Below are 12,585 nucleotides of genomic sequence, written 5' to 3' on the forward strand. Positions count from 1 at the left end.
AAAGACAGATGGATGCTGCAAACAGCAGAGCTGTGAGCCTCACACACAAACCTAGGATTAACAGTTCAAAGGGATTGTTCAGATCAGTAACTGGATTAATAACTCAGGTTAGGAAAAACAAGGTAGCAAATAAATTGTCTGTTTGTCTACTAGATGAGGAGATTACCAGTAGGGAGCCCTAAGAATTTGCGTTGAGAGCTGTGCTGTTAAACATACTTGTATGTGACCTGGAAAGGGGAAATAAAATTTGATAAATTATTCAGAGTGACAAAAACTCAGTACTGCTGAGGAGCTGCAGCAAAATTTAGAGCAACCAGGCAGAGTGGCATAACTAAGTCACTGCTGATAAATGAAGAGCAAGACATGTGAAGTGAGAAGGAGCAGGGAGACTACAACAAAAAAGCAACCCAATCATATGTACACAGTTGTGAGTTTTGAAATAGCTCCTGCCCATTCAAGAGTGCTTTGGTATCTATAACAACGCTACCAGCTCTAAGCACAGATCTCAGCTGTAGGAATTCCTGGGAAGAGAATCAAGAAAAAAAGATTTTTATGCCACAGTAAAAATTCCTTTTACACTCGCATCTTGAACATAGTATGCAATTCTCATCACCCTGCCTGAAAATGCTGATAATAGAACCAAAACCAAGAGAAGAGTGACAAGCACAATCCAGTATATAAAATGATTCTATATAGCACAAAATGGACTAGCCAAAGAGACTTTTCAGGTATCTCTTTCCCCTTCCCTTGGGAGAGGGAGACATGCAGCTAGGTACATAACTTGTAAGTGGCACAGCAAGGATGAAAAGCGAATAATTGTATCTAAAAACTACTTAAATATTTTATGTCATCGTTACTGGGTTCAAGATATCAAAGGGTTATCAGAAACATGTTTAAAAATAATAGGAAACTGTTCTCCATACAATGCATAGTAACTTTGGACTTATTGCCAGTAGCTGCTGAAGGTCAGAAGCTGAAAGTGTGTTCACGCAGCAATTTGCAAATTAATAAAAGGGAAGTTATAAGTCTTAGTAAGATGTTAAGTCATCAATAAAAAAAAATTTCCAAGTCAGAAAGGTACCCTAGTACCCTGTAGTCACTAGACTACAGAATCTTTAGTATTACCCAGTACAGCTGTTCTTATAATCTAAAGAAGGGAGAAGAAAGAAAAAAAACCCAAAACAACCCAAAACCCCCCAAATCCACCACACAACACAAACACCAGAAAAATCAGATAAAAATACCAGCAGCAAGTGCCTGGTAGAGTCCCACAGGTTCATGCAATAGACAGCCATTTAGCAGAGATACTGGAAGAACAGGGAGAGGTATTAAAGAAGCAATAGTTATGCTACCTGATAGGTGAAAACATGTCCAGAAACTCCACGTCCTCCTCCAGGCACTTCCACCACAATGTGCCCAAATCTCTCTGTCCAGCTCCCGCCAGTGACACATACGATACTGCAGGGCAATCCAAGAACAGCATCACATCATGGAAGAGCAGATGAGCTGTATCCATTGCATCATGTCCTAAAACCATCTAGCAACCACAGCTCCCTTCTTTCAGCCTTATCACATTCTCAGAATATACAGTTGAACGTTGAGAAGTACCTTTAAAAGCTGGATTAGATGCAGCAGAAAAAAAGCAGGAGGTGGTTCCAAACAGGCCCACCCTATCTAAGATTATTCTTTTGGGGACAAGACAGGATGAAGCCCACTGTATCACAGGTACGCAGAGTCCAAGAACTCTGCTATTGTCCTGAGGTGATCAAATCAGTCGCATCTGGAGTGACCCCAGGCTAGCAGTGGTCAATCCACACATTAGCGCTGTGTCTGATGCAGAAAACTCAAGACTGTAGGTTTAGCTGGCACTGGTCTTCAGCCAGTGGCCTCTGGGACCAGCCAGTCTCCCCGATCTGCACAACCCATTCTTCCCAGCCCTTTTTCCAGCCATAATTTGTTATGGGAGATGCTGACAAGGTGACAAGTCAGACTGTACTTAGAACAGGGCAGCAAGGAATCCCATGTTACAGCATTGATTTGCTAACAGAAAAACTACTCTGCAGGAGACTTCCCAGCCTTCCTCCACAGTAGGAGATTAATTTTGTCTGGGCCTTGCTCAGGAGTGGGTTCCAGGTTCACAGCTATATCCCCTCAACCAAAGAGGCTCAGGAATTTGCACTTAGGCAGTGCAGTCCCAAGCCAGGACCCTGTGATGCCAGGTGATTTACAGATACAGAACAAAGACAGTGCTAACCCCAGAAAGATTATGCTCTAATTCTAGGATGAAAACAGAAAGCAGATGGATCCAGACAAACAAGGCGCACAGACAGGACAACACTGCTCAACACAGCAGGCCATTTCCCAGCAGGATCTTACCTGGCTCCCAGAGGGAAGGGTGCTACAACTACTGCTACCATGGAATGGAAAAATGGGTTTGTGATAGCTCTGATGAGAAGTTACTCACAATTGCTCTCTTCTCCTGCTGGTTGCTTGGCTCCTCTCCCTCCCTTGTCCAAGGCTCCCACCTACCTGCCCTGCCACAGGCCAACTACACAAGTATTCCTTTCTCCTTGCTTCCTAGCTACCCCCATCACACCTCTCAACACCTGACTACGCTGCCTTGTTATATGGTCCTGCCCTGGCCAGACACACCAGCTACCCAGTTCTCTGTCACTGATGTTAGCTGGATTCAGCAGGACAGGTCTTTCTGCTTCTCATCCTCCTCCCAGCCACTACTTTTACAAGCACTGTGTGACCTGGCAGGCACTGTTAGCCACCAGAAGAGTGGCATAGGGCCCACCAGGACTCCCTGGTCCATCCCTGGTTGAGAGGGTCCTTTCACTGGGTTTGTTCCTGGGAGGTGGAAGTCTGGCTGGCAAGTGAAGAGTGACAGTCTAGGGGTGTACTGACTCAAACACAGGTAAGAATCTGTGCTGTACCTCCAGCCACACGTTCCCATCCTCACCTGTCTTAACATGGCCAGGATATTTTCCTAGCAGTGACACTTATGCAAGCCATGTCCTTCACTTTATTGAAATCACCCTGTGGCTGGGAGAGACACCCACAACGCTGCACGGTTCCGAGCCTGTGACTCCCTGATTGGGCTGGCCTGCAGGCTCTGTACAGGCAGCGTGGTCAGTATACGGCAGCACTGTTTGGCCGTCGCCTCGTACACAACCTTATCTCTCTAAGGTCACTGTCTGAGTAACTAATCAGACAGCGACCTTACTCAGGGGCACTCCCTGGGGAACGGGCAAGGCTCAATACCTGCTACAGCAAAGGCAACGACATCTCAGGCTGGTGTCAGCAGCCAAGGGAAAAGCCAGCGCCTGCCTCTGGGAGGAGGTTTCACAGATACTCTACCTGCTAGAGATCTCATACTCTTGAGCATCTACGGCACAGGGAATTCCTGCAACAGTGACAGTTTCTGCAATGTCTTGATGTTTCTGCCCGAGGTTTGAGCCAGTGATGGTGATTCTAGTGCCACCTTCCACTGGTCCAGACAGGGGGTACACCTGCAAAGACATCCGCGCATGTGTAAATGTCACAGTAACTCAGACCTCTGCTGTCTGGCAACTGATCTACAGCACAGGGCCCTTCAACTGCCCCACTACAAACTCTGCCTGGTTGGGTCACTGCTATGGATTCTTTTAGTGGCTTGGACTAGTACCAGGTTGCACCCTCATCAGAAGAAACACCACCAGTCGGAGCCTTCTTTCCCATACCTCACTGTTGCCAGCAGTCCCCCCCAGAGGTGATAATCCACTATAGACTTCTAAGGCAAAGACTGCTCTGCTTTGCCTTCTCATCAACATGCTGACCACTCCATAGGGCATTTCTGCTGAAGAGTGGGAATGCTCAAGCCAATCCATGTTACTTGTGTTGAAGCAGCAAGCACCATTCTCTCCTCAGCATCAGTACGACAATGAATCGCATGCTGCACAAACGTCAAAGCTTTGTCCCTGAGCAGCATCCAAGATAAACTAAGACAAGATGCAGCACATGGATGTTGTGTGCCACCGGAGGGAGGACAAGCTGACAGCAAAAGGGACACATGGCTACAGACACTTGTCATGTGGCAGTTAGCAAGAAACATTTAAAATAAACAGACAAAAATAATTAATTCCAGTAACTTGTCATGCCTTTCCTATCCTTGCTGTGCTGTTATCATTAGGTTTTGCCCTCCTTTGCTCCAGGCTCAGATGGGCCAACCTGTTTCAGGGTCTGGCTCGGGACAGTTGGAGGATCCAGTCTGTGGACCCTTTCCCAACTCCTGAATGATTCTGCTCCTTCTGGTGTGCCAGTTTCAGCTTGCATAAGTACAAATGCATCTTCCCCTCTGTTCTCTATCAGCAAACTGAAAGCCCAGCACAAAAGTCTAGCATCCTCACAACACTGAAGGATCAGAGTAGAATAGGACTAACTTGCTCTTCAGGTGGCCAACGTATTATTGAACTGCACTGTTCACACTCTGAGTTCACAGCCCTTTGATTTCAACTGGAGAATGGAGCCCTCCTTGCCCCACGTGCAGTACACTAGCAAGCAAGTTACTCACAGAGTGAATGAGAGGTGCCGGGCACAGGTCTTCTATCTCTTCCTTGCAGGAGCCCCTGAAGATACAGCTGGGGTTGTCACCTCCACACCACACACAGTTGTACTTTGAGTCAGCTGTTTGGCAGCGGCTACAATCAGTGTGTCCCACAGAACAGTTGTAAAAAGTCACTGCAAAGGAGAAAAATTCAGAGGCATCTGCAAACATCCCCTAGGGCACAGAATAATCCAGCAACTTGGCATCTTGCACAGAACCCTCTCCTCCTCCTTCCCATGTGACAAGCAACAGAAATGAGGCTGCATGTTTTTCTTAGTTTCCCTGTGATAGCACTACTACAGATGCAAAAAGCCTCATTTGAGGATTTCTCAATTCTCTTCAGCCTCATCTGCTGTCTTTTTGCTGGGGAGGTGTTGCACTCCTACCATGAAGATCTGCAGCACTGTCCACTCGAAGGTGTCGTCGCCTCTGCACAAACACCACAGCATTGAATTCGAGTTGAGGAGCTGAGTAACTGTACTGCAAAGACAGAGACCATCAAGAAAAAGGACTCAGAGGCAGAAACAAGCCAAATGAATAGGCAAAAAAAGCATCAGCATCCATGCTGTAGTGCACTGGCACGTACAGCCTATAAGGAACCTCCCACGAACACAGACAAGGCAGTGTTAGCCGGGGCAGTGGCAGCACAGGCCTGTCCTCACTGGTTCACGCAGCCACAGTTCTGCTCTAGAAAGAGTAGCAGGCATTGGCTCACTAGGATGAACGTTGAACACAAATGTGCGCTCACAATACTTGTCTAACTTCCTAACTGCGTTCCAAAATGGCTAATTCCTGTCTACAAGCCATCTGCTCAGAAAACTGCTCAAGCTGGCATTTCTGCGATTTCAGTACAGCTGAAGATGTAGGATTACAATTGGTCCACAGGGCTCGTGTGCACAAGAGCCTGTGTTGTTTCTCTCCCTTAATCATATGAGTTTGTGAACTAAAAATATCGCCGCCTCTTGCAAATCTTGCCCTAAGTAAAATCCACACATCATCCAGAAACATACATGGCTGTTTTAATTTTGCCTGTTAATCTTACAATCCACAGGCTAGCTTCCACCACTAAGAACAAAATTGGCACAAACAGCACTTTTCACAAAAGAACCACCATCGCAGAAGCCACAATCCAGAGAACCATGAACAAGAGTGCCTCAAGCTAAAGCAAAAGTGGCATTGTCCTGGCAGGTTGCAATGAGCGGTGATTTAGAGAGGGCATCATCCCGTGCTATGGCAAATGCAGCAAGAAGTTGTGTGGCTCAGACTACACAATCTTTCTGCAAATTGAAGATATCGATACCGCCAGGCAGCAGCATCACAGATGAGGGCCCCAGAGAGCCGATTATTCTACAAATATTTTTGCAAAATATGCTCTTTTCCCCAAAGAGCTTGCCTTCCAGCCTGCTGTTTTGCTGAGCAAAACCAGCACCAGTGTGAACTCTGAAATGGCATTGTATTCCAAGCACTCACCTGGTTCATCTGGCAGGTGATATAACAGAGGGACTGGTTTGTTTCTTCTCCTTCCACATAAGCATCCATCACCACTGTCCTCCCCTCCAAATTCAGAACACACTCGTAGTCCCATTGCTGATCCTGCAGAGAAGATACACATGGCACCATTTCTCAACTACATGGAACTTCCTGCTACACGACAGTGTACTCCTGCCTCTCCAATTCAGTACCTTTTACCAAGCTACTTACTGTGCAAGCAGTGTGCTCCTTCCCTTTGTTATGCCAGCTGTATGCTATATTCAAGGGCTCTCTATGCTGTCACTGCCTCTATTTATGAAAGGTAAACCAACATAAAACAAAACACCTAGAAGGGAGCACGTGTACATCAGTGCGGGGAGAACTCGGCACAGGAGGAGGAATTAAAGAAAAACCAGTGGGACTGTGAAGCTATGACTATGTCTCTGAAACACTAGCTTGGAAATGAAGAGTGAGGTACACAGATTAGGGCAGTGCACATCAAAAACCACTAAGTGTATTTTTCTTCTCTCTCCTGAAAATCTTCCACTGAGTTGCTTAGACACTTCCTGTAACCAAGCATCTGTAACCAGCCCTGCTCCTCTGAGCAGGGCAGCATATCAGGTTTAACATATAAAGTAACAATTAGTTTGTGGGCTGCATGTTCTGAGGTGGTTGTTTGTAAAAGGTTACTAAATCAGCCTTCTGTCTTGAGAAGCAAAGAGAATTTTTATCAGAGGCACACCCAAGAAACATAACTTTCAAGGGCGGTTTTCCCCATTACAGAAGTTTCAGGTACGACAGGAATAGCCTCATTAACATAAGCATGCCAGAAAGGAAAGGGAACAGATGACTTATCTTTAGCTTATGGAGACACAAACAATCAGCAGGAAGTTATACCAAGAACTACCATCTACAGTGCAGAACAGGTGCAACTTAATCCAAACGCATGCAGATCTTCTCCAGCAGGTTGGGGCACACCTGTACTCTCCCCTTCTCTGGGTGACCTCCTACCCACCAATAAATCCAGCTATGCAATTCTTTATTCACAGAAGTAGGTCATTCCTCTGCAAACAGGAGAAACCGAAGCAGAGCCACAACTGTGTCTTACACGTATTTTTAGTAGTCCAGAGGACAGGTTGCCCAAACAGCGCTCTGCATTAAAACAGTTTCTCAATGCTGATGGCATTGAGCTGACTACCTGATAGAGGTGGAAGTTCTTTCCCAGCAGGGTTATCTTCCTCGCCACGTTGACTGGAAAAAGCGAAGATCCCTGAATTCCCTGCACACAGGGACATGCATCTGGACCCCAGCTAAGCTCTTCATTCTGAAAACAGACACAAGTCTTTAGAGAAAGAGACCTCCATGGCTCTGATACAAGGAATCAAAGCTTAACATGCCAACAGAGAAACAAGCCCTGCCTGAACGAAGACACAGCTGTGCTTCTTTACCATGAAGTTACAAGAAAGCAATGCAAGAGCCCAAAGAGGCGAACAGCAGAAAGTTGTGGATATGCTGGACATCACAGCAGCTGCCACCTTCAGGCCAGCAGCATTTCTACAAGACCTGGGAACCTCGCACACATTTTTCTTCCTGAGGCTCCCACTCTTCACTCTGCACATTAAAACGGTGTGCAAAATTTCAAAGTGCTACAGCCTTAGACTGTGAATTCCAAAGCCCAGAAACTTACATCCTCCCAAAACTCAGGGGCATCATACTGATAGTCAAGGTCAGGGTGGAGGATCCTAGGAAAGTCAGAGACATCCCTCTCTGAAGAATCACCGTCACCCGACAGAAGAGTAGAAGCAGAGAAGGGAGATGTGTCATTCTCGGCCTGCAGCAAATCCATCCAGTCCTCTGTGTCCTGGAGCTCCGTGCCTTCTTCCAGCAGCCAGTCTGGGGGAGCTGACGGTGGTAGCTCTGAAGCAGGTAGTTCAGTTCCCAGCAATCCAGGAGAGTCATCAGCTACAGCAGGGCCCCCCGGCACCTGGCTGGCAGTTTGGGGAGATGGGATGGCAGATGTCAGTGCCTCTGTGGTAGGAAAAGAACTCAGAGGCCACTTGAAACTGGTGACATGAGGGGAAGGTGTTACTGCTGCTGCAGATGTGTGCAGAGGGCTACCCACTGGTAGGGTGGTGGGTGGGTCGGTGTGCCATGGCTCCTGGGCAGTGGCAGGCCCTTCAGTGGGCAAGGCTGCCTGATCCACGTTTTTGGATGGGCTGGTGAGGACAGATGCAGCGGGAGATGTTGTGTCTGGCACGGTGACAGCAGGTTTGTCTGCTGGTGGTGGCAGAGGGGATTCTGTGACAGCCTGGAGAGAGGCTGCTTCAGTTGAGAGAGTCAGGTACGTATAGCTGAGGGTTTCTGTAGGCTCAGTCGTCGTATCCGAGGCTGTGGAGAGCGTGACGTGGTTGAGCTCTGTGGGGGGCACAGTGCTCGGTACCACACGCACGGGGGGAGTGACGGGTTTTGTGGCCATGGCTGGGGCTGTGGTAGAGGACTTGGTGAGGGGAGCTGCTGAAGAAGGAAACACACTTGAGGGTGGGATCTGGGCCTAGAGAAAAACAACATGGTGGGGTGAGGAGAGAGAAAGAAATGAAACAGAATAAAACCCAAGCAGAAAACCACTCCATATTACTTCCCATAGCAGTGTTCACAAGAGGCTGCTTCACCCTCTGGATTTCAATGAAAGCTACACCTCATGCCACCCAGTCTTGGGATGGGACTGGGGAACACTCACAGCATGGAAGATGCAGCAACATTCCCTCTTCCTACAGATGCCCGCACACGCCTCCACTCAGAGGGAGGTCTGCCCGTCTTCATCCCCCACAAAACTGCAAGGCCACCTCTGGCAGCCACAAACTGGGAATCTGTTCCCCCTCCCCACTCACAGCCTCCCTGCCAGCTTGCTCTTGTCTCTCGCTTTGAAAACACAGGCTGGGTAACCCCAGGAGAAGAGTGACCTGCCTCATCTGATGGCAATTCCCCAGAAACCTGGCAAGGCCTTGTAACATCAGGGACGCAGAGCCTCGTGTTGCTCCAAGGGGAGGCTTTGCTCCAACAGCTCACCTCCTTGTCCGGTGTGACTGACAGCTGCTATTTTACCTGAGAAGAGATCTGACTCACTGCAACTCGCTGAGGCTGTTATAGGAACAGGACCAAGTAGGAGACGCACCCTTTCATTGTAGATAATGGTTCCTTCCTCACAGGCTGCTTTGTGGGTGCAGAGGTGCTGCTGGACGCACCAGTTACATCCCCAGAGGCTGCTCACACACTTCTGGCACCTGGAACAACGATAGAAAAGCAGCTGCTAAGACATCCCAGGAAGGGACAGCCACCCTCCCTGTAACTACAGACAAGAAAAAGCAGGTGCTCACGGTGCCGATTTCCACAGCAGGGCCACTGCAGCACAGTCGTAGAAAGAGAAGTCCACAGAAGCAATGAAGATGTCATGGAAACGCACTACGAGCTTTATGGTGACATAATCTGAAAATGAAAATAAAAATGTCTTAGAAATGGAGCCACTATAAGTCTGCCATACTGTTAAGAGACACAGCATGCTTTAGGAAAGACATTGTCAAACATGGAGACAGATTCCCTTCCATGCTTCTAGCATCTCAATCACTGGATTATCGTACGGACACTAAAAACAGGTTGGACACGTTTGTCAGGAGTGGTTTATGACAGCTCTTGCCAACCCATGGGAAGGAAGACTAGTCTGGAGATACCTCCATCTTTATCTGCTATAATTCCACTATCATCTCCGTATTAGAGGAAGACGTAATATTCCAGGCTCAAAGTTGATTGTCTTCCTTTGTCATCCAAAAGAAAACCAAACGCTTAGAACTGATGTGCCCTTCACGTACTGCCTTCACCTTGAGAGCTTTGTTCTATGTCCAGACTAAGAAGTGAGTCAGTGAAGAGGTTTGTAAGACTTGTAATCTCACTTGCAATGCCTGAAGGCTTATCTGCTTTAAATCCAGGTCTCATGTCAACTACAAGCCTCAGGATAGCCCAATTCTCTTTGGGAAGAGACTATCACTGTTTTCTGATAGACCAAATAGCTGCAGAGATGGTCAAAACTTACTGCAGCTGATAGCATAAGCCTGGAGGAGATATTTTGCATATGACAGTACTAAACCAGCTAATTAATCTTGTTCCAGACAAGTGCCCCCAACCCTAGAGTTGGGTACTAGTTCTCCAAATAATGGGAACATATTGCATGCTCTGCTCAACTCCAGGAGCTGCCATTTCTCCAAGACAGTTTGCTATAAAAAATAAGTAACAAGAAGCTTATCCGTCATTCCTCTCAGAATTCAGACCTCCTCTTGCAAGCAAGCTCTATTCACAACAAAACAATTAACATGTCTAGTGAAGGATCAGTCAGGCCTAAGCTGGGTTCTTGATAGGATGACAAGTTAAGCAATATGCTGGTAAAACAGCTGGTGATGAGGTGTGTATGAAACCCCATGATCAGGAGAAAATAAGGGTATCATATGCAGCTGGAGGCAGGAGTCACTGCAGTGTCAACTCCCATCACTGTCATAGAGGTGACTGCATTTGGCAGTAGTGGAAGGGCTAACACCTCCCAGGATTTCAGGGTTATGACACCATCATTTATAAATATTCCCTTCTCCAAAAAGGCCATTATTTCCCATGACTGCCAATAATGCTGTTCAACAGCACAGAAGATGAGGTTGAGCACTTGCAAATCGAGAGCAAGAGTTTCTGCTATCAACTTGGAGCTCAACAGCTAAAAGTGACAGATGAGCTGGTATGCAACCTTTGAAACAAAGCTGAAAAAAAGGCAAATATTTTAGTGAGCTGCGGAAGTATTATAAGTAGGAATAAGAAAGTGCCAGTATCTAAGGCCCTGCATGAGACCTCATTTAGAAAACAGTGCATGATTCTGGTTACTAGTTTCAAATTCATCTTAGCAGAGCACAGGTGCTGTGCAAAGAAGGGCTAGCAATACAGCGAAGGAGAGAGGAAGCCCGAGTAACAAAAGAACACCAAGAAAAAGTTGGCACAGTTAACACGGCAAAACTCTGTGCTAAGAATGGCTGGCCATAGTTCACTGAGTGGGAGAAGAGCTGTGGAAGCAAAAGGACATCACAAATAGATCAAACAGACACAAACCATCCATGAGCAAGTTTAGGCTAGAAAACAGAAGCAACTTGTTGAGCCTCAGAGATGCAATATGAAAGTAACATCGGTAAAGCATCTCTGGAGTCTTGAAATAAAAGCAAGACTGACTTACAAAGGAGTCAATAAGAATATCTGAAGCCTGGAATATTGAGAACTAGACTGTGGCTTTATCTATGCTGATTCTTCACAATCATGCTTAAATCCAGGCCCACATTTACAGAACTAAACAGGGAAGCCAATCCTGCCCACTCTGCCTGTAGTGGCAGTGAATGAAACCCTTTCTCTCTGCGCCTGACCACCCTGAATGGAGACCTGGTCAGTTTGTTCCAGACTAAACCAGTGTGAAGGACATCAGATAGAATAATATTGTAAGTAATATTGAAATTGAAGGAGTTTGAGATTGAATGAGTGTGTTAGGTGGGTTCTACTGTCACGTTATGTCCACGGAGATTGCTTCAGACCTATTAGCCAGCTGCATACTTGCAGGGAAAATCTGTTTAGCCATTTAGGTGTCTTGTGTGGAATGCTTCCCAACCAGCATCTTCAGATAAACAAGCTCTTTGAAGAGATCAGCTCATCAGAGCTCACACTGACAGGCTGGGTAAAATCCAATACAAAGACTATAAACTGAGAACTTTCCAGGTTCTTTAGAGTGGCCAATTAGCAATACTCAGCCAGTTATTGTTCAGCCTAATAGAAGGCTGACTGTGTATTTTCTGAGGTTATGCTGCATTGCAGATTCATTTCTAACTTTAAGGACTGTGGGTGTCTTCTTGCCTTTCCTTACATGTACTTCCTTCCCCCACTACTACGTGGATTTTGAGAAGGTTTGCATTTTGTTTGATTTAAATAATAAAGCAGTGCTTAAAAGAGTTCTCTCTCCAGATTTATGACAAAGCTGCCAAACCTGCCACCACTCTAGACTGCATTTGAGATCATATTCAGATTTGCATACAACCCTTCAAGCAGGATCTCCTTTCCAACTACCAGAATTTGGCATTGGAATTTGGCAACAGCCCAAAATAGCACAGGATGTGTGTGACACACAAGTAGAAAGTAAACAGATATCATGACAGAATGAAATGAACACCTGCTGACAGACTACATACATTCAAGGCTGTTAATCCTGGCAATCTGTCGGACCTACAACGTACTTTCTCCCAACAAAGTTATCAGAGCTCTCATGCTCCATTTAAAGCATTTCACTGACCTGCTCCTGTTGGCAAAGCTGGTGCTCGGCTGGGATCTGGCGAAGGACACATGATTCCTGACTCTGTCAGAACTGCTGGGCTTTCATAATCTTCAAAGTAACATGAGTAAAATTCTTCCTCACGCAGAGAAGGTAAGTCCAAGATAGCCAGGAATATCTACCAATTCAATAA

General features: G+C 46.5%; 1 protein-coding gene across 9 annotated transcripts in view; it reads right to left on the reverse strand.

The window, feature by feature from the left end:
* PLXNB1 (plexin B1) overlaps nucleotides 1-12,585 on the reverse strand; it is an 80,676-nt gene that overhangs the window by 19,031 nt on the left and 49,060 nt on the right. For all 9 annotated transcript variants that reach the window (XM_054838284.1, XM_054838287.1, XM_054838289.1 and 6 more), the window contains 10 exons: nucleotides 12,414-12,570; nucleotides 9,433-9,541; nucleotides 9,231-9,339; nucleotides 7,746-8,609; nucleotides 7,257-7,382; nucleotides 6,059-6,181; nucleotides 4,975-5,068; nucleotides 4,556-4,722; nucleotides 3,364-3,515; nucleotides 1,353-1,458 (listed from right to left, as the gene is read on the reverse strand). In XM_054838284.1, coding sequence (XP_054694259.1) covers nucleotides 1,353-1,458; nucleotides 3,364-3,515; nucleotides 4,556-4,722; nucleotides 4,975-5,068; nucleotides 6,059-6,181; nucleotides 7,257-7,382; nucleotides 7,746-8,609; nucleotides 9,231-9,339; nucleotides 9,433-9,541; nucleotides 12,414-12,570 — 2,007 coding nt within the window. The remainder of the gene's footprint in view (nucleotides 1-1,352; nucleotides 1,459-3,363; nucleotides 3,516-4,555; nucleotides 4,723-4,974; nucleotides 5,069-6,058; nucleotides 6,182-7,256; nucleotides 7,383-7,745; nucleotides 8,610-9,230; nucleotides 9,340-9,432; nucleotides 9,542-12,413; nucleotides 12,571-12,585) is intronic.

Source organism: Grus americana, chromosome 11 (assembly GCF_028858705.1).
Source record: "Grus americana isolate bGruAme1 chromosome 11, bGruAme1.mat, whole genome shotgun sequence".
NCBI lineage: Eukaryota > Metazoa > Chordata > Aves > Gruiformes > Gruidae > Grus > Grus americana.